Source organism: Melozone crissalis, unplaced genomic scaffold (assembly GCF_028551555.1).
Source record: "Melozone crissalis strain CALT ecotype California unplaced genomic scaffold, PUWL_Pcris_2 ptg000056l_1, whole genome shotgun sequence".
Classification (NCBI taxonomy): domain Eukaryota; kingdom Metazoa; phylum Chordata; class Aves; order Passeriformes; family Passerellidae; genus Melozone; species Melozone crissalis.
In genome coordinates this window covers 10,274,229-10,296,422 of record NW_026535834.1, presented here as the reverse complement: position 1 = coordinate 10,296,422, position 22,194 = coordinate 10,274,229, and the positions used below count along the sequence as shown (strand labels likewise).

The following is a 22,194-nucleotide window of genomic DNA, read 5'->3' as shown; positions in this document are numbered from 1 at the left end:
TGGTGCTTCCAGTGGAAAATGACTGGTGGGTCATGGCTGAACTGGCATGTTTTAGGGAATTTGAGGAGGGGTGCTCAGGGAAGAGGGAATTTCTCCTCACACCTACAGAGTCCATCGAGTTCTCTGGTTACTCCCTCAGTCTGTTCTCACTTGAGTTTTGATGACACACAAGATATCCAGGGCCAGACTGGATGGGCTTGGAGAAACTGGAATAGTGGAAAGGTCTCTGCCCATGGAAGGGAAGGACTGGATGGGATTTAAAGTCCCTTCCAACCCAAACCATTCTGGGGGGGATGCGTTGAGTACAAGCTCCCCAGTCTGACAGATCCAAAGGAAAATGAAATAACATTTTAACAGGGAGCAGCAGGATGTACAATCCCAATTTCCCTGTGTTTGGGATAATGATCACTCCTCTCTTTTATCATACAGAGCACAATTCCCTGCCTACACCAACATTCCCATGGGATCTGGGGGTGACACAGTCAGGGGTTTAGGGACAGATGACAGAAAACTTCTGCACACTCTAAATCCCAAGAATGTGGGATTGCAGGAGCTGCAGGCCCCTAAATTCCTTTGCACAAAGGATAGTCCAATAGTTTCATTCCTTCTGTGCTGACACTGGAATCATGGTGGAGCAGGCAAAAAGGGGAGAACATTCCTGCAGTGATGCTTATTTTCCATAAAAATGTAAAAAAGAATTTGAAATGTAAACTTTTTTATAGCTTTTGATAGTTTTATGGGAAAATCCAAGAATTATTCCAGATGGCTCCCAATCTCTTTATTAGCATGGGAGAGGCAGGGAGTGCTTGTAACTCCAAACTGGAGCCTTTTTTTAATGGAAATGCTCCAAAGAGCCATTTTCCTGATGGATCACACACTTCTGGGGGAGGAAGAGAGTCTCAATTACCCTTCAATATACAAAATAAACATTCCCAGCAGGTAAACTCTCCCAGAATAAAACCAGGAAAGCCTCTTCCACTCAGCATGGAAAAAAATCAGATCCTTCTGCCTGAACTGCTCCCTACAAAGGGAATTCACTGCCCTGACTAGGCAGGAAAAGAGAAAATTAACAAGAAGCTGAAGATTGACTTTGTTTTAAAGTTTGGGGATGCCAATCACCCCAAAACTGATTATTCCATCTCCATGGTGCATGCAGCAGGAATTCCAGTGCTGGATGTCAAGGAAAGCTCTGGGATCAGTGGAGGTTGGGGCTTGCAGAGCCTGGATGGTGCAGCTTCATCACTTTAGGAGGAACCAGCAGTTCCTGTCCCAAATTAAAAGGAAATTTCACATCCCCAGGCATTTCTGGCCTTCAAATCCTAATTGTGCATCCATGGTGTCATTGGAATGGGTTTACTCCCTTCTAATCCATGGTTTTATCCCTCCTTGTGTCCCATCCAGGATCCAGGCCAGGCTGCAGAAGAGGTGGGTTGGTAGCATGGTGAGATCCAAGTGTTGTTTCATGATTTAATGTGGGATTCAGGTTGTCCAGAGAAGCTGCCCCTGGATCCCTGGGAAGTGTCCAAGGCCAGGCTGCACATTGGGGCTTGGAGTTGCCTGGGACACTGGGAGGTGTCCCTGCCCATCCAGGGGTGACACTGGGTGGGATTTAAGGTCCCTTTCACCCATAATTCTACATAATTCTACATTCCATAATTCTGCGATTCCATGATTTCACATTCAATGTGCTTTGTGAAACAAAAAATGAAGTTCTCCAGAGCCATCCTTATGCTCCCAGATCAGCCTGAGAAAGAACTGAAAAAACCTGGAAAACTTATCCTGTGCTCCACCGTCCTCTGCTTTTGGGAACAGCCAGATAATTCCTGCAGCCATGCCATCAAACCCAGCCGCTTTTCCCAACATCCCAGGGCTTCAGTTGCTGCACAATTCAGTATTTGATGTCCATTTTAAAAATCCATCAAGGACATTTCAAGGTTGGATACCCCAGAACTGAATCAGAGGGGTTTCAAATTCCAGGGAACTGCCAGTTCCGACTGCTTTTGATGGCTGATCCAACATTTTCACATCCATTTTCAGTCCAAAATGTAACATGAAATAAAAACCAAGAGTAGGAAATTTATATCTCAATTTGTTCTTCTTATTCATGGCCTGGAGTAAAATCCCATTTCCTTTTCGGTGCTTTATTTTGGGAATGTAAAAGAAGATAGAACTACTCCTACAATCAACATTTGGAAGAGAAATTCTGCTTTTCTTAGCACCTCCTGCAACCCAGAGTAAAATGGGAACAGGCATGGGAATACATTTCCTTTCCCACAAAAACCTGGGATTTTCAGGACACGCAGATTATTCTGCCCTAAAAAAAGACATCTGTGGTCTTTGTCAATTGAAATTCTTTATCAAACATTCCATGGCAGCAAGGGAAAGGAAAATCCAAATGGAAAGAGGAAAGATGGATTTCAGCCTCCAGTTTTGGCTTGAGATCTAAACAATGGAGCAGGATCTCCTGTTCCTTATCATCCAACTCCTTTATCAAAGAGGAATCACAGGGCACTTCCCAAATCCCAACTTCCCACAGAGTTCCCATCATGCCACCACCAGCAGCCCTGCAGCCAGGGCTCTGCCCGGGAAGTTCATCTCCAATGGGCACCTAAGGTTCAATTTGGATTTTTGAGGGAAATTCGAGGGAAAAGCAGGGAAGTATTTTAGAGGCAATGGAATTCTTCCTGTTTTCCTTTCCTTCCTGGTCTGTGGAAGGTGTCCCTGCCCGTGGGGTTGGAATGGGATGAGATTTAAGGTCCCTTCCAACCAAAACCTTCTGGGATTTCCTGTGGAAATGACTGACAGACAGTCACTCTGGCTCCCAGCAGATCCAGCTCTTCCAAAGGGAGTCCTGCCAAAATCACCCATGGAGAAGCCTCTTGGATCACCCCTCAGTTACGTGGCTCTCAGGAAACATCCATGGGAAGATGCACGGTAAGGTTTGGATCCTGAGTTCCAGGACACACCAACCTCCAAAAAAAAATTTGCCTCAGGGTCTCACCATGCCTGACCTGCTCCTCCATCCATCCACAATTGAAATCCAGAGCTTCCAGTGGGAAATTCAGTGATTTGTATTTTTTAAGGGTGTCAAACCCCACAGTTCATCCAGACTCAGAGCTCCCACTTTCTTCCAAATCCCATGGTCCATCCAGATTTGGAGCTTCCACTTTCTTCCAAACCCTATGGTCAATCCAGACTCAGAGTTCCCACTACATTCCAGACCCCACAGTTCATAAGACTCTGCATTCCCATTGTCATCTGAACCCCACAGACCATCCAGACTGTGAGTTCCTAATTCCTTCTAAATCTCACAGACCATCCGGAGTTGGAATTCTCGCAGTCTTCCAAATCCCGCAGTCCATCAGACTCGGAATTCCCACTGACTTCCAAACCACAGAGTCCATTTAAATTTGGAGCTTCCACCATCTTCCAAACCCAACAGGCCACCAGGCTCAGAGTTCCCACCATATTCCAAATCCCATGGTCCATCCAGACTCAGAGCCACTATTTTCCAAATCCCATAGTCCATCTGGATTTGGAGCTTCCCACTTTCTTTCAAACCCCATGGTCCATCCACACTCAGAATTCCCATTGTTCTCCAAACCACACAATCCATCCAGACTTGGAGTTCCCACCATCTTCCAAACCCCACAGTCCATCCAGGCTTGGAGTTTCCACCATCTTCCAAACCTCACAGTCCATTCCAGACTTGGAGTTCCCACTTTCTTCCAAACAGAGCAAGGTGCTGATAACCCCAAGGTTGTGGTTTCGATCCCCACAGGGACCATTCAGTTCAGATTTGGACTCGATGATCCTTGCAGGTCCCTTCCAGCCCAGAATATTCCATGATTCCAGGGATGAGCTTTAATGTCCCTTCCAACCTAAACCATCCTGGGATTCTCTGAAAATGTCCTGACTTGGAGCTCCCACCATTTTCCAAGAACAGGAACTTAAAGACACCAAAAATGCCTAAAAATCAGAGAGCCAAGAGCATCCTGGGAATGCTCCAGCCCCCAGGCACCACCAGTATGGACCAGTACAACTCCAGCTGACACCAGTTGACCAAGGAAAGCCCTGCCAGCGTCTCAACAAACACACGCACCACGGGGCTGCCTTACCTGGAAAGAGGCTTTATTGAACAGAGCTGGAAAATTATCTCTTCAGTGGAATTACTGAATTTGCACAAACATTTCTCTACAGAATAAAAAAAATCAAGCCTTGTCATTGTTTTACTGCATCTCGTTGTGCTTTTTATACTCATATTTGCAATTATTATACTCATCTTTTGTTTGTTTTCACATTTGTACTCCAATTATTTGCATATCAGGTTTTGCTTTTTAATCCTAGGGTGTCGAGAGAACACAGAATAATAATAATAATTATTATAATTATAATAATAATAATACTCTTCTTTAGACAAAAGTCTTTTTTTTTTTTAAATGAAGTTAAAAGCTGAGCTAATTTAAGGAAAAAGGTCTTCAAATTTCATAACCAACTGGAAGGGAGCTTTACAATGCAGTGGAAAACCGGCACGTGTTCGGGTAGGTCAAACCCATTTTGTACAGCTTTTATTTTTTTTTCCTTGTAAAAGTGGATTATTTTTATTTTTTTTAAACTTTTTTTGTTTGTTTGTTTTTTGAATTTCGCTACAATAACAAAATAATCTTTCGCCCTCTGCACCGAGTCTGGCTCCAGGGCAGAGGCAGAGCCCCCTCGGAGCGTCCGGAGCTCCAGATGTCGGGAGCCATCCCAACGGAGGGGGAGAGTAAGAAAATCATCCTGTGTTTCACCACCTTCTGCACCAAGTGTGTGTCTGAACCACCTTTGTTCCTCTGGTTGACCCACTGGAGAACCTGAAACGATGACGACAACGACAACAAAAGGTGCTGCTCCCACGGGCAGCACTGCCGGGAGCTGTTTCGAATGGATAAGAAGTTGAAAGGCCATGGCTGTCTGCAAGGTCACACAGCACGGATCTCATCCCAAAGGCTTTCCACAGCAGCTTAGGTCCATCCATCCTTCTCCAGAAGCGGCTCCATCTCCTTGCCTGCACATCCAGGCTCCAGAGTTTGTTTAGAAAAGACTTTGCACAGCCCACGTTTTCAGCGGTGCAAAGCTTCCGCATTGAAATCATCGTTATTACATTTATTATAACTTTTTTTTATTTTTTATATATATATATATTTATATATATATATATTTTGTTCGGTTTTTTTGTTTTTTGTTTTTTTGAAATCAGGCTTGTTTCATTGAAGGCACTTGGTTTCCATGGCAATTTATAAAAGACGGTGGTTTGGTTTCTTCACTTCCATAGAGCTGATGACTCCGGTGGGGAGGGGAGAGGGATCTTCCAGCGGCCGCGAGCAAACTCCCAGTGAAGCCTGTGACAAATGTAAGCCCAGGTGGCACGTCCTGGGTGGGAATGCATGCAAAAGGAGACGGCACACAGTCACCAAGCAGAGCCGTGAGGAATGAAACGGGAATGTCTGCAAACAGCTCCGATTCCGGGTTGTCCCCGAGGGGAGGTGACAGCCGAAGTAGAAAGGGCCGACATTTGTTTAACTCTACGCTAAAAACCTTCGGGAAGGGAAAATGAATGCCAGCTCTTCACGTACCCTGTTTACAGTGAGGTGTTTCTCTATCTCTCTGTGTTTGTATTTCCTCTCTCTCTCTCCTTCCTCTTTTTTTTTTTTGGCAGGCCATTCGGTTTCCATGGTAACAAGCAAACGATTCATTTGAAACAAAACCAGCCATGACTTTGTGCTTTGACAAGGGTTTCTAGAGCTCTTTGCCGAGAGTTCAACCAGATGATGCTGAATTCATCAGTGACCACAAAAGCACCTGAAGGTCTCTTCCTTACTTAGGCCAGATCTCGGTCTCAAGCTTGGTTCTTAGTGAGTTCCACTCCCGTGATGCCTTTTCAAGTCCCCAGTGCTTTCTTAATCCGCTTTTTTTAAATTTTTAAATTATTTATTTACGTATTTATTTAACTTTCGAGTCAGTCAGTGGAGGAATCTTTGGTAGTTTGTTTGGAAATGTCCATTTTACAAAGACTCTTTCTTCATGCCAGTGCCTGGTGAATCTTTTGTAGCCTCTGCCAGGATAAGGTCACCTCTGATGACTTAAGACAGACATGAGGATGAGGAGTGTGAGAAGTCGTATATGTGCTAATGGCCCAACAGCACCTGATCGTAGATCTACAAAAAGGGAAAAAAATAGAATTAAAGAGGTGCCCAGACCCCCTCAGCATTGCTACAGTGTTCCAACAAGGACAACTCTCATCAATGGGATAGAGCAGGAACTGGGATGAAAATCCACCTGGCTATGTGGTTACCTCTGTTTTAATGGGTGGAGGGGTGAGACAGAGCCCTCAGGGAATCACAGCAGAGACTTCCATGGATTCCACATTTTTTGGGTCTCCTGAACGTTGTTTTGATGTTGTTTTACCTGCCAGAGTATCTCAAATCCAGCCCAACCCCACCCACCAGTCTCACCTCTGCCTCACACCCATCAAGCATCTGAGCAAAGCATTCCCCAGGACAACATCCCACTTTAAACCTTCCAACTGACCTAAAGCAGGGATTGTTCTGTGGGGAAAAAACCCATTTGGGAAGGGGAAAGATAGGAAGGAATTGTGGGAAAGGAGCACTCACTGTTGGCCGGTTGGTCTGATTTCATACACTCTCCTTCCACAATGGACACGTCGTCAATAGCAATGTCCCCTTCGATTCCAGGGCCACGGATCCCTTCAAAGATGAGCTGGGAAAAAGGAGATCAGGGGGTGGTAAATTAAAAACATCCAGCGGAGCAGAGGGGGATGAATAAAAAATGTCCAGAAGATCAGATCTTAAAATCAAAACCAGCACAAAAAAAAAAAAAAGGACTTTTCTTAAAATTAAGACATTCAGGTATCTAATTTCAGATTGTGGAAGTAAATTCCATGCTAGGATCTGTTTTTCCCAACATGTGGGTTCTCATCAGGCTTTGAAGCTTTGATTCCATCTAGGAATGTTTTTTTCAGAAGAATTGGGATGAGTTTTATCACAGTGAGAGACACAGTAGAGATTTTACTGCAATTTATGATGAACTTCAACCTCTGCTGAGTGGATGACTGCGATTTTAAAGTCCTGTTGGCACTTTTCTCTCTAATATTCCTTGTCTGAAACCAAACTGCTGGAAGAGGAAACAGTGCTTGGATCTCGAGAGGAAAACCTCTCCTCCCCCAAAATCCAGCCCCTGCTCCTTGGCAGCAGGAACAACACCAATCAGTGGAGTTGAAAGTCCAATTTTTCCTGACAATGGAAAACAATTTCCAGTCTAAAGGGCTCTGTCCAAACACAACAGGCAGCATTTAATTAAAAGCTGCATTTGGCAGCGATTTTGGTGGCCCTCAGAGAGGGGTTGCTCCACACTCAGAACAAATCACAGCACAGGAGTTGGCAGGGCACGGAGCAGAACCCAGCCTGCAGCTCCCAGGGATGGCAGGAGGTGCCAATTGAGCAGAATTCCCTATCAGTATCCTGAAAAAAAAAATCCCTATTATGCTTTTGGACAGCTGTTGTTAAAAACACTGCATCAGACTGGAGAATGGGGGTTACAGGAAAGGTCACTCTGCTCTTAATGGAATGGAATTATGATCCTAAAGAGCCAATCCTGAGGGTTTTGGGGGGATTCAGCTTCTGCCTCACCCCTGGAAGTGTCCAAGGCCAGGTTGGACAGGGCTTGGAGCAGCCTGGGATATGGAAGGTGTCCGTGGCCATGGCAGGGGTGGAATGAGTTGATTTTAATCCCTTCCATCCCAAACCAGTGTGGGATTCTCTGATTTTTCCACAGAATTTCAGGCAGATTTGCACCCTCCCTGTGAGCTCCCCTCACCCTGCTCCCTTTCCTGCTGGGCACTGGGGGTGTCCCAGGACAATCCCACCAGGTGGGGGGGTGCAGGAGGGGCTTCAGGGCATCATTAACACCCCCAAAAATGGGGAGCTGAGAGGTCTCAATTTGGTGCACATCGACCTGAAAAAGGAGTTAAAATGCTGCTGGAGACTGGGCCAACTGGGACAAACAGGGACAAACTGGTCTCCTGATATCCCCTCTGTCAGGGAGACCTCCAGCCTAAAAATTGGGAATATTCCCTTTTGGATGGGGGAGTGAAAGCACTGAGATCATTCAAACACAGAGATAAATCCCAAACAATCCACAAGAGTTTTGTGATTTGGGATTGGGAATCCTGCAGGGCCAAGGGCTGCAGACCTGGATGTTCCCAGCCCATCCTGCTGATGTTGGAATTCTTTGGACACAAAGTGACCAAATCTGGGTGGGCTGAGCCCCACAACAAGGGGCTGGCACTGACCCAAACCAGAGGGACCAGAACCTGCTAATCCCAATACTTTGGGATAAATCCTGGAAATTTTATTTGGATACTCCAATATTTAGATCCGAAATTAGCAATAAATCCAATCCAAATCATCCATACCATCACCATGTCCTGCTGCTCAAACCTGAACTAAAATTGACATTTTCTGGATCACAGAACCAACATGTCCCTCTCTTTTTGGGGTTCTCTATTTTTGGGGTGTTCATTCTTTAAAAATATTGAATATCTGAGATAGATTTATGCACTTTTTTGAGATTTAAAGCACTGCAGTCCTTCCAGATCCTCATGACAAAAGCTTTGTTCTATATCACAGGGACTGACAAGGTATAAAATCTTTTATCCCTATAAATTACCCTATAAAAAGTTTTAATTTCCATGACACTGCAGTGTTTTACTGCAAAGATTCACTTCAATTCCCTCTCCTTAAATTTCACTTGGAGCTTTATATTCCTTCCTACTTAAACTCCTAAATGGAAAATGAAATTTGCTGTGATGCAAGAGATGCTAAAAAAAAATAAAGATAATTTAAGGCTCCAAGAGTTCTGACATTTATTTGTTATATTTGGTCAGAGCTTTACATTTATTTTATGTTGAAACCTTTAAACACAACAATGTAAAAGGTGAAAAGCAGCCAAGGAGAGGAGCTTCCTTCTGGAATCTCCCTCCTCCACTCCTCTGGATTGCTGCTGCCAAATCCTTTGCATTTCCCTGCCCAAGGGTTTGATTCTTCCCTGATTTTCTAAAGCCCTTCCCAGATCTCCAAAACCCCCTCAAATCCATCTCTTCCTTCCCTTTCCCAGGGCATTTGTTATGTTCAGACATTAAATTATTTCTCTCTCCTTCACTCTTCAGAATTCTTCGATTTATCTTGACTTCACCAATGAAAAACTCAACCACTCTGATTTCCCGTGCCTGACCTGGGCTCTGAGCGTTCCTGAGGTCTGCAATTCCTCTTTTCCCCATTCCTGACACTTTTTTCCCATCAAACCTCCCAGACTCCCAGCCTTGAACCCTCCCACTGTCCCAGGGTGCCCCAATGTCCAGCCTGGCCTTGGGCACTGCCAGGGATCCAGGGGCAGCCCCAGCTGCTCTGGCAATTCCAGCCCAGCCAGCAATTCCCAATTCCCAATCTCCCATCCATCCCTGCCCTCTGGCACTGAGAGCCATTCCCTGGCTCCTGTCCCTCCATCCCTTGTCCCCAGTCCCTCTGCAGCTCTCCTGGAGCCCCTTCAGGCCCTGCCAGGGGCTCTGAGGTTTTCCTGAATCCTTCCCTTCTCCAGGTGAACATTCCTAGCTCTCTCACATCCCACCGTATTTCACATCTCCCTCTCCCTCAATTTTCCTGTAATTCCCATCATTGGAATTGCTCTGCAATCCCACAGACCAAACCATTTCTCTCCTGCCAACGCCTCTCATATGTGGAAATGAAAACAAAGGGTCAGGATCAGGAATTCCCTGGAAATACAGGAAGTGGAACCTAATGTAGGGTTTTAGAAGAGCAGTTTGGGTTTGTGCTGAAGGAATCTTCCAAGGGCAGGTTGGACATTGGGGCTTGAAGCATCCTGGGATAGTGGGAGGTGTGGAATAGGATAGGGATGGGATTGAATGGAATGGGATTGAATGGGATGGAATGGGATGGGATGAGATGGGATGGGATGAGATGGGATGGGATGGGATGGGATGGGATGGGATGGGATGGGATGGGATTGAATGGAATAGGATTGAATGGGATGGCATTTAATGGGATGGCATTTAATGGGATGGGATTCAAGGTCACTTCAAACCCAAACCAGCCTGTGACTTTTTCCCAAAAATACATTTTCTCCCCTAGGAGAGCTAGAAGTGACAGAGGGCTCAGGGGAGAACCCTGCACTGAGGGCACGGCTCGTGACTCCCACATTCCCTGAGGACATTCCCAGCCTCACCCACAGCAGGATGTGCTGGCAGCAGCTGCTGTTTTGGGAGTGTTCCAGTTCCAAGCAGCTCCCAGTGTGCCTGGGAACTGCCCCTAAAGGTTCATCAGCACCTCCCTGTCAACCCCAGCAGGAAATGTGTGAAAAGCCTGTCACAGCCCCCTGTGTGTCATGCTCCCAGATCATTCATTTCCCACAGAAAGTCCAGATATTTCCAAAAACCTCTAACACAGGGGCCCTAAGTAATTTCTCCCAGTGAATGATTTTATATTCCCCTTGCTAATCTGAAATCAAAACCTGCTGGAATCTCTCCCAGTATCTTTGGGAGGCTGGAAGGTGTTTTGAGTTCAAGCATTATTAAGCTCCGTGGTGCTCAAGGAAAGCAATGATCTGTCCATGAGCAGCCTCCAGAGCCGGGAAATCCCAAAGAAAAGGGTCAATGTTCCCAGTCTCCCTCCCAGCCCTGAATTCCCAGCTCCTGGAGGTGCCAGCCTTACCTGGAATGAGGTGGGGGGGTTGATGTTCACCCGGGCTTGGTTCCAGTGCTGTCCCTTATTCCCACTCGAGGACCACAAGGGGTTCTCTATGGCAGTCTGGCCTTTGAGCCTCAGGTAAACGTTCAAACTTCCTGGAAAAGAGCAGGAGAACTGCAGTTGGGAGGGCTCTGCCTGGATGCTGCAGGACCCTCCTCACCCATTTTCCACGGATTTGAGGTGTGGAAGTTTCTTGGTGTAAATTCAAACCCTTTTAAATTCAGGAATTCTGGGAAGTGGTGATGAGAACTCCCAGCAGAGGGGAACTGAGCACCCACCCTGCAACTCAGGCCAGGCATGAGAATTCCAGGGAAAACAGGCAAAAAGGAATTTTCTGTGGTTTAGAGCAAGAAATTTGCATTAGACCCCCTTATCCAGGACAAAATCAGCAATTTGGTTGTTTTGTGCTGAATTCTTGCTTGTTAAACCTGCCCAGCTTTCCTCTGCCCATTGCTGAACTCTCGGAGTTCCCCAGAACCCGGCAGATCCATCTCAGGGAGAGACCTGATGCCATTGGGAATATTTCTGGAGGACAACAATATCCTCAACATCTTCTGAGTACAAAAACCTCCAAAATCTTTCCCTGTGCAGGAAAACCCCCCAGAGCTGCACCTTTGCCCACACCCTTTTTTCCACCTTTGCCAGCACAGACATTTTTGACACCAGGATCACCTGTAGGCATGAACAGAACCAGATTCTCTTGGTGCACCAAAAAAATAACAAATTTCATTTCTCTGGGCTCATTAATTCACAGGACTTGGGGAGTTTTGGTGCTATTTGCCACCGTGGTTGCCTGCAGGTGTGTGGGGCAGTGAGGTCTCTTTGTGCTCTGTAAATTCAGTGTATTTCTCTTAATCTGAGACTTTCAGACTGCCAAATTCCCACAGGAGCAGTGTTTTTTGGGATGCCTGGCACAGCAGATCCCAGAAATTCCAAGGGAAGCTCCCAGATCTGAGGCAGCTGCACATGCTCTGGAACAGTTCTTACTTCTAGCAAAAGTCAAACTTGGACCCTTGGAAAACATCAGGCTGGAGACTGAATGGAGGAAATATTCCCCTGTTGGCCTTTTCACCAGGGTGAGAGAATAGGAGTGGAATGGGACTGGAATGGGACTGGAACGGGATTGGAATGGGACTGGAATGGGACTGGAATGGGATTGGAATGGAATCATCCATCTTCCCTGAAGGAGCTGGGAAAGAGAATGAGGAGCAGCTCCATGATCCCCCCATGAATGCAGGGAATGGGCACAAAGGAAATGGAATCTGGAGGGGAAAGTCTGGCTCTGCCTCCACACAAAGCAGGGAGAAACCTAAACCAGAAAGGGATTGCAAAGGGATTCCTTTAGCCCAGCCCAGCTGTTCGGAGCAGGGCTGGGAATGCTGCTCAGCCTCATCCCTCCTCCAAATATTTCTATTTATTTCTATTTATTTCTATTTATTTAAAATATTTGTATTTATTTTTAATTTTTATTTAATTTTGTTTTATTTATTTATATTTATTTATATTCATTTCCATATTTACATGTGCAGAGGTTTTGGTTTGTTAATTTGAGATTTTTTGTTGTTTTTTTCTTAATGAGTGTGGGGGGTTTAGTGCTGGTTAATTGCTAATTTACATACTTTTGCTGCGAGGTAGGATTAGGAGAAAGGTAAAGTAGGCTTAAAACTTTAAAAGGGTATAAAGAAAAATTTATTAATAGTAATTAAAAGGAGGAATAATAGGAAGTAGAATTAAACTTTTAGAATACTTTCTAACTTTTAGAATACAGAAACACTCTTTGACCCTTGATGTTTGTAATTTGTTCTTCATAATTCACCACAAATAAATGACCAGAATATGACCGGATATTGCAATTTCTAGATTTTCTCTCAGCACTGAGTGGCTGAATCCCTTCCTTCCAATAAAAAACCCAGCACAGAGCCAGGAGAATTCCAACCTGGAGCTGCATCCACCTTCCTGCAGCACAGAGACAAAAAAAATAATAACCTGAGTGCTCTTGTCTGCTCTGCTTAAAATCTGAGCTCTGCCTGGGGGCAGGGGGAGCTCGGACAAAGCAAGCACCAGAACTCTCTGGGAGGATGGGTTTGCCCTTGAAACAGAGATAAAAATACATCAAACCAGGTCACTTTGACATTGGAAAAACTCTTGGCACACTGGGAGCAACGAGAAACCCGCAAAGGACTTCCAAATTATGGATTTTTGTTGTTTGGGCTTTTATATTTTCCCACTTTTTTTTTTTTTTTTGTACCACAAAAAGAAATTAAATGTGGGTGTTGAAAGAGGCAGGATTAAAAGTAGACTGGCAGGTACCCTTTGAAAATTCGAATTCCTGCTGTGTGTGAGCAGATTTGTTGTGATTTTTCCACAGGAAACACGTGAGGAATGCAGCGGTTCCCTGCCTGATCCCAAATCCATCAGGAATGCCTAAAACACTCACATATATTCCTTGAAAATCTGCGTTCCTGTGGCTTTAAAGCAAATTTGCCATGAATTTTCCATGGGAAATGTATGAGGCATGCTGCAGATCCCTGCCTGATCCTGAATCCAGTCAGGAATACCTAAAGCACTCACAGATATCCTTTTAAAATATACATTCCTGCAGTTTGAACAAATTTTCCTTGACTTTTCCATGGGAAATACATGAGGGATGCTGCTGCTCCCTGCCTGATCCTGAATCCAGTCAGGAATGCCAAAACCACTCAAACTACTCCTTGAAAATCTGTATTCCTGCAGTTTGTGAGCAAATTCTCCATGGCTTTTCCACAAGAAATATATGAGGAGTGCTGCTGCCTGCCTGATCCTGAGTCCAGTCAGGAATGCCTAAAACACTCACAGATACTCCTTGAAAATCCACATTTCTGCAGTGTTTGAACAAATTTTCCATGACACCTAAGAAATGCAGCTGCTCCCTGCTGATCCTGAATTTAGTCAGAAATACCTAAAGTACTCACAGATATCCTTTTAAAATCTACATTCCAGCAGCTTTTGAAAAAATTTTCCAGGACTTTTCCATGGGTAATAGATGAGGAGTGCTGCTGCTCCCTGCCTGACATGGAATCCAGTCAGGAATGCTGAAAACACTCACAGGTACTCCTTGAAAATCCAAATACCTGTGGCTTTACTGCAATTTTTTCCATATGTTTTCTATGGGAAATGTATGAGGAGTGCTGCTGCTCCTTGCCTGATCCTGAATCCATCAGGAATACCTAGAACACTCACAGATGTCCATTGAAAATTCATATTCCTACAGTTTTTGAGCAAATTTTACATAAATTTTCCACAAGAAACACGTGAGGAATGCTGCTGCTCCTTGCCTGATCCTGATTCTACTCAGGAATGCCTAAAACATCCCGTTAGAATCAGGAAAAATCCTTGTTAAAATCAACTTTTCCCATTCCAGGCTCTAAAATTCCCATTCAGATCAATGGGATTCGCATGCAATTCCCTGCCCAAAACCTCACTCATGCAGGAAACACTTTCCAGCTGCAAGAGGGAAATTCCTCCTTCCTAAAACTCCCTGATTAGTGGAAATCAGGATGTTGCCACAATTTGGATGCCCTCAAGCACCTCCCTGAGTTATGCCAGGCTCTCAGAGGAACTGGCACTTTTCCCATGCTTTTCCTCCAAACAGGAGGATTTTTTTCCAGCTATCTTTCCCAGAGGAATTGGCTTTCTCTCACCTATGTGCTGTCCATACATGTGATAGTAGAAGCTGAAGCAGTAGGCCGTGTTGGTGGCTCCGTAGGGATTTTTGGGAGCAACGCTGAAAACGGGACTGACGAGCCGGGCCTTCTCCCCCTCCAGCCTGGGCCGGGACGTCTCGATGTACATGTAAAAACCTGGGAAAACCAAAAGAGAAACCATTGGGATGAGGCCCTCAACACCTGTGTGCCTGTGAAAACCTGGAAAAATACAAAGGGAAACCATTGGGATGAGGCCTTCAACACCTGAGATGTCTTCATGTACATGTAAGAACCTGAGAAAATCCAAAGGGAAACCATTGGGATGAGGGCTTCAACACCTGTGTGCATGTAAAAACCTGCAAAATACAAAGGGAAATCATTGGGATGAGGCCTTCAACCCCTGTGTGCATGTAAAAACCTGGGAAAATACAAAGGGAAATCAGTGGGATGAGGCCTTCAACACCGGTGTACATGTAAAAACCTGGGAAAATCCAAAGGAAAATCAGTGGGATGAGGCCCTCAACACCTGCGTACATGTAAAAACCTGGGAAAATCCACAGAGAAATCAGTGGGATGAGGCCTTCAACACCTGAGATGTTTCAATATACATGTAAAAACCTGTAAAAATCCAACAGGAAAACCATTGGGATGAGGCCTTCAACATCTATGTACATGTGAAAACTTGGGAAAATCCAAAGGAAAACCCTTAGGATGAGGCCCACAACACCCAACACAGAAGAAAATCCTTAGGACGTGACTTTCAGCACCTGGGACATCTCAACGTACATGTGAAAACCAGGAAAAATCCAAAGGCAAATCCTTAGGATGAGGCCTTCAACACCTGTGTATATTTGAAAACCTGGAAAAATCCAAAGGGAAATCATTGAGATGAGGCCTCCAACACCCAAGATGTCTCAATGTACATGTAAAAACCTGGGAAAATCAAAAGGGAAATCACTGGGATAAGGCCCTCAAAACTCAACACAGAAAGAAATCCTTAGCGTGAGGCCCTCAACACCCGGGACGTCTCGATGTACATGTGAAAACCTGGAAAAATCAAAAGGGAAACCATTGGGATGAGGCCTTCAATACCTGGGATGACTCGATGTACATGTAAAAACCTGGAAAAATCCAAAAGGAAATCACTGGGATGAGGCCCTCAACATCCAGGATGTCTCGATGTACATGTAAAAACCTGGAAAAATCCAAAGGGAAACCCTTAGGATGAGGCCTTCAAAACCAAACACAGAAGAAAATCCTTAGCATGAGGCCCTCAACACCTGGGACGTTTTAATGTATGCAAGAAAACCTGGAGAATCCAAAAGAAAATCATTGGAATGAGGCCTTCAGCATCTGGGATGTCTCAATGTACACTGAAAGATGTGGAAAAATCCAAAAGGAAATTATTGGGAGGAGGCCTTCAACATCCAACACAGATGGAAATCCTTAGGATGAGGCCAACACCTGGGACATCTTAATGTACACATAAAACCCTGGAAAAATCCAAAAAGGAATCCTTGGGATGAGGCCTTCTACATCCAACACAGATAAATGCAGGAAGACCGTGGAATTATCAAGCATCCTGATAAAGTTCTCACTTCCATCTCTGACCATGTCATTTTTGGGACTCATTTTTTCCCTCATGAAGCCCCTGTGTTTCCAAAAGCTGTTCCAAAGCTGTGTTTTCCCTGAAAACTAAAATCCAGGAAGTAGGCCAGTGCTGGAAAACATCTCCAAACTGATGAACCTTTGCACAAAGTCTGAGGGGGTTCAGCCTTCAGTCCTGAGGGGGAAATTTATCCCTGGAAACATGACTTGTAAAATAAAGGGAAAATATCATGATGGACACCTTTCAAGGAATATTTTCAACTTGCCATGTCAAACCCAGAGAAGACAATATCCCTTTATTCCATTCCTGGAAGTGCCAACCACAGAGATTTTATTGAATTAATTCAACCAAATGAATATGGTGCAGGATGAATTTTTCCCCTTGGAAGTGTACACAATAAAATAGCAGGAATTACTGCAGGTCTGGATAAATTCAACTCCATGTGTTGGACTTCTCAAATGCAAATCCCCACTGCAGTCAGGAGCACACGTTAGCAGGGGTAGCAGATTGAAAATTGCACATTTGAAAAATAGCTAGAGCAAAAATGGGGCAAAATCCCCTCACTGAGAGAGCCCAAGGGAGAATTTAAATTATGTAAAGCAGGAGAATGTTTTAAGATGAGCCAGATTGCCCCAGTAGAGTTTAATGTGAAGGGAATCACTTTGAAAACGGCACAATAAAGATGAGGCAAGGTGGGAATGGCACCATCAGGGGTTGTGTTTTGGGACCTGTCACTCCTCAGCACCGGTAATTCCTTCTGGTAGTCCTTGAAGGATCTTGGTCTGAACTCAGAGCCCCTGGCAGGACCTGAAGGGGCTCCAGGAGAGCTGGAGAGGGACTGGGGACAAGGGATGGAGGGACAGAAGCCAGGGAATGGCTCCCAGTGCCAGAGGGCAGGGATGGATGGGAGATTGGGAATTGGGAATTGCTGGCTGGGCTGGAATTGCCAGAGCAGCTGTGGCTGCCCCTGGATCCCTGGCAGTGCCCAAGGACAGGTTGGACACTGGGGCTTGGAGCAGCCTGGGACAGTGGAAAAAGTTTTTCATGGAAAGAGTGATAAAGTTCTGGAATGGCTGCCCAGGGAGGTGTGGAGTCCCCATCCCTGGGTGTGTTTAACAAAGCCTGGATGTGGCACTGGGTGCCAGGGTTGAGTTGAGATGTTGGGGCTGGGTTGGACTCAATGATCTCAAAGGTGTCTCCCAACCTTGAGATTCTGTGATTCTGTGTTCCTGCCATGGCAGGGGTGGGACAAGATGAACTTAAATCCTTTCCTATCCCAATCCATCTGGGATTCCATGAGCAGGAAATGGCTGAAGTGCCTGTCCTGGACAGTTCCTTTATCCCACATTCCTCACTGCTGGACCTTACCCTCCTTGGAGCCGGTGCGGTCAGCGTTGGGCCCTGTGTTGGGCGTGTATTTTGTGTCCCTCGTGGCAGTGCTTTGTTTTGTCCAGTCAAAGTTGTCGGTGTCATCTTGAGTGAAAAGGCAAATGTTCCCATCCTCAAAGCCACAGTGGAACTCTCCTGCCAAAACAAATAACAGGAATTTACTGGCCAAGGTTTGCCATCCGATCCTTATTTTTCAAACTCCTTGTGAATTACCCGCAGTTTTCTTTAGCAGCAAGCTCAACAAAAAAAAAAAAAAAATTAAAAAAAAAAAAATCAGGGTCATCGATTTGTGCTGGTGAAATTGAAATTATATATATATCTTTTTGTAGAGCTCCTCCCCATCTATTCAGATTTATACAGTGGTTTTTAGAGGTGTTGTCTCTTTTCACATTTCTAAAAAGCTGGGGAGAACAGAATCATTCTCATAAAACATTAAATATGGCGGGGGGGGAGGGGGGGAATGTGGGAAGTGGGTTAATGTGGTTTAGGAATAAGAGACAGCAGTTTTTCAAATTGTAAACATTATCTCCAAGTGGCACCTCCTAAATTATCCTTCGTTTCAATAGGGATGGAAACGGAAGTGGCTAAAATGAGGCAAAAGTGCTTTGGGATAGACATGAAGGAAATGTCTAAAAATCAGGACACTGCAGCACATGGAGGGATACCAGGAGGAGAATTGAGTCCCCATCACCAGATTATTGTAACAAATTCCTGAATTCCTGGGAGGAATATCTGAATCCATATGGGAAGGAGAGGTGACTGTATGATGTCCTGGACACACCTCCTGGATTTTCATTGAGATTTCTGTGATGTATTTGAAGAAAGTGGTAAACACGTAGGTCTAAAGAATAAAAATTGCCAAGAACCCCAAGGAGGATTCCTGGGATCCTCTCCTGCATGGAATTGTGAGACCCCAGTGATCCCAGTGATCTGCCCTGCTGGGTGATGATGGGATGAGAAATTCCTCCTGTAAATTAAGAACCAAAACAAAGCCCAGCTTGGAGGTTCAGCTCTCACTCAGAGCATTACAAGGCCCCGTGGAGTAGAGCGTGCAAAAGCTGAATTTCACTGCATGAACAATTCCTGCTGAGTTTAGTCTTTCTGCAAAGTCCATTGATTTATCTGAGAAAAGAAGGAAATCTCCCTTCTCCAGGGAGAAGGCAGCTGCCTGCACACGGTGTCAGCTTGGAGGGGTGCAATTTATATTCATTGCTAGGAGAAACTCAAACCCCCCGGTGTCGGGGGATTGTTCGTCCCTGTTAAACTGAGAAGGTGGATAAATGTTTGCAGGTTTGGGCTTTTGGGGAGCTCTAAATCCACTTAAGCCACTGGAGCTTCCGTGTTAATCAGTGAGGAGAGAGGGACCTGGAGCTTAGTGCTGCAACACTCAGGTGATGCTGCAGGCTGAGAAATAAGCTTGGAAATTTCACTGCAAACCTCTGAATGGACTCGGAATGATTTCCAAATATTCCTGGTTCTCCTCCTGCCTTTAGAAGGAACAACACAAAGCCAAAGGGGTCCAGGAGGGAGCAGGGAGGAGACTGGGGGGATCCTGCCCCTCTGCTCCGCCCTGGGCACATCTGGAGTGCTGTGTCCTGCTCTGGGATCAGCAGGACAGGAGGGACCTGGAGCTCCTGGATCTGGTCCAGAGGAGGGATGTGAGGATGAGGAAGGGCTGGAGCATCTCCATGCCCAGGAAAGGCTGAGGGAGCTGGGGCTGCTCACCCTGGAGAGAAAACCCAGCTGAGAGAGGCCTCAGTCCTGTGTGTCCCTGTGTCTCCCTGTCTGTCCTGTCAGTCCCTGTCTGTCCCCGTGTCCCCCTGTCTGTCCCTGTCTATCCCTGGCTGTCCCTGTCTGTCCTTGTCTGTCCCTGTGTGTCCCCCTGTCTGTCTCCCAGTCTGTCCCTGTGTGCAGAGGTCAGAGCAGGCCCAGGCTCTGCTCCAGGCCCAGCAATGGCCCCAGAGCCAGGGGCAGGGATTGATCCCAGGAATTCCCAGGCACAGGAGGCAGAACTCCTGCCCTGGGCAGTGCCCAGCCCTCAGCAGAGCCCAGAGAGGGGCTGGAGTCTCCTCCCTGGGATATTCCAGAGCCACATGGACACAATCCTGTGCCCTGGGCAGGGACTGGCACCAGTGACCCTCTGTGGCCCCTTGCAGCCTGATCCATCCTGGCATTCTGTGTCCCTCCAGGACCATCAGTATCAAACACAATCCTATAAAACCAGGTTAGCACTGGAATGCAGTTCCCAGAAACCTCCTTGTCTCTCAGCACCTCGAGCAGACTGGTTTGGCTTCCCAGTAAATCCATCAACATCATCAAATCCCCCAGGAGAATTCATTCCCCAAGAACAGCTCCTTCACTGCCGACCTGAGCAGGATGTGGGATTCTGGTTATCCCTGGGAGCTCAGCATGGTGGGAGCTGCTCTGGGCACCAGGGAGGGAATTCTGCCTGGGAGGGGCTGGGCTGGAATTGCCAGAGCAGCTGTGGCTGCCCCTGGATCCCTGGCAGTGCCCAAGGCCAGGCTGGACATTGGGGCTTGGAGAATCCTGGGACAGTGGGAGGTGTGGGATGGGATGGGATGGGATGCGATGGGATGGGATGGGATGGGATGGGATTCAAGTCCCACCAACCCAAACCAGTCCCTGATCCTTTGATGGTTCCATGATTGCACCCAAACCCTTCAGGAGAGACGTTGACCAATCGACATCTCCTCTTTATCCCAATACTGGGAAGGGAATTCCAAGACCCCGCCAAGGCTCTTGAAGAACGTTTGAAGGAGCTGGGGCTGTTTATCCTGGAGAAGAGGAGGCTCAGGGGTGCCCTCATTGCTCTCCACACCTTCCTGCAGGGAGGTGCAGACAGGTGGGGTCGGTCTCTGACAGAACCACAGCACACAGTCTGCAGCTACGGCAGGGAGGCACAGGTTGGATATCAGGAAGAAATTTTTCACCCAAAGAGTAATAAAGCACTGGAATGCTCTTCCCAGGGAGGTGGTGGAATCACCATCTCTGGATGTGTTTAATAAACAGACTGGACAAGGCACTGGGTGCTATAGTCTGGGTGAGGTGTGAGGGCACAGGTTGGACTCAATCTCAGAGGTCTCTTCCAACCTCATCATTCTGTGATTCTGTGAATGTCCCAGGACTCAAACAAAGCTTCCTGAACAAAGTGCCAGCTATGCCTCTCCAAGAATTCTTTTTACACCACCTGAGCTCCAAATTCTCTTGGTTTACCCCACAATATGTGGATTTTGCTTCCACCTCCACTGTTGCATCTTTCTGCAACATGGAAGTTGCTGCTTCTACACAAAGGGATGAAATTAAAAGGCAAAATTTGAACGAAGGAGAAAAGTTTTGATTCCCAGATCCAGTCCTGGAGCAAAGTGAACAAAAGAAAGAATTTTCAGCCATTCAGCACTTTCTGCACTGCCCCTCCAGTGTCTTAAAAGCTGCATAAATGTCTTCTGCCCTCAGAGCTTCATTAAAAAATTCCATATCAGCAGAACAAAAGATTTTTTTCCTGAGGTGAAGAAAAAAAATAAAATAAATATTCAAGCCATGTGGGGAAAAAAAAAGAAGAGTCAAAGTTTGCCATTTATTTAATAGTCAAACATTGATTTCATGTGGAATACCTTGGAAAAGGTTAGTGCTAAATGTTCTTGGCACTGAACACTCCTTAAAAAATGACAGAAGAAGAAAAATGGGAAAAAGCTCCTCAGGCTTTGCTCCATACTTTTGTGGGAGCATTTAAACAGATTGGGATGCTCTGGAGCTGTTAATTGCTGGGCAGGAGGAACGAGCAGCTCTTCCACAGGTGCTCCAGCCATGGCCCTAACGATGGTGCTAATTAACATTAATGAGAGTGGTGGTTTTTGTCAGCGCACATGGCAGCTCTGGAAGTGGATTCAGGTCATTAATAATTTCCTTGCCAATTAGAGCAAAAGCTGAAGCTGTTCGGGAGGTGAAACCCTTCATTGTAGCAGGGATTTGTGTCATCCATTCCCATAAAATCCAAGCTGGATGTGACTCCCGAACATCTCCTCTCTTCTATTATTCAGGCGTGACTTCTAATTGTACAAATTGATCTAAAATCCTTCTGGTTTACATTAAATGGTTTCTGTTAGGTGGTAAGAAATGAAGTGGGGAAGTGAGACTCCACCTCAGAGTTGAAATCTTTTGATGCTTTTTGTGGAGATTGCATCCAAAGGCAGGATTTAGGGAATGGGATTATTCCAGAATTGAAGCAGGAAGAGCATTACTTCAGCTTCCAGTCAGGAATCTTGTCCTGGTTGGATACAGCTCCTCCTCTTTGTTTGCATAAATAAAACCAGAAATCTGCCCAACAGGTTTAGGGACAACAGGGATTTTGTAGGAAGCGTAGACAAGGGAACTGGGGAAGGGTCTGGAGCCCCAGGAGAGGCTGAGTGAGCTGGGAAGGGGCTGGAGAATCCCTGAGGGAGCTGGGCAGGGGCTGCAGAATCACTGAGGGAGATGGGCAGGGGCTGCAGAATCCCTGAGGGAGCTGGGCAGGGGCTGCAGAATCCCTGAGGAGCTGGGCAGGGGCTGCAGAATCCCTGAGGAGCTGGGCAGGGGCTGCAGAATCCCTGAGGGAGCTGGGCAGGGGCTGCAGAATCCCTGAGGAGCTGGGCAGGGGCTGTAGAATCCCTGAGGGAGCTGGAAGGGGCTGCAGAAT

The 22,194-nt window shown here is 46.0% G+C and overlaps 1 protein-coding gene across 1 annotated transcript in view; it reads right to left on the bottom strand.

The window, feature by feature from the left end:
- Nucleotides 1-431: 431 nt before the first annotated feature.
- MDGA2 (MAM domain containing glycosylphosphatidylinositol anchor 2) overlaps nucleotides 432-22,194 on the bottom strand; it is a 216,407-nt gene continuing 194,644 nt past the window's right edge. Inside the window, exons 13-17 of the mRNA XM_054286873.1 lie at nucleotides 17,481-17,636; nucleotides 14,501-14,659; nucleotides 10,785-10,915; nucleotides 6,654-6,759; nucleotides 432-6,197 (exon numbers count right to left, since the gene is read on the bottom strand). Of these exons, the coding sequence (XP_054142848.1) occupies nucleotides 6,109-6,197; nucleotides 6,654-6,759; nucleotides 10,785-10,915; nucleotides 14,501-14,659; nucleotides 17,481-17,636 (641 nt within the window). The 3' untranslated portion in view covers nucleotides 432-6,108. The remainder of the gene's footprint in view (nucleotides 6,198-6,653; nucleotides 6,760-10,784; nucleotides 10,916-14,500; nucleotides 14,660-17,480; nucleotides 17,637-22,194) is intronic.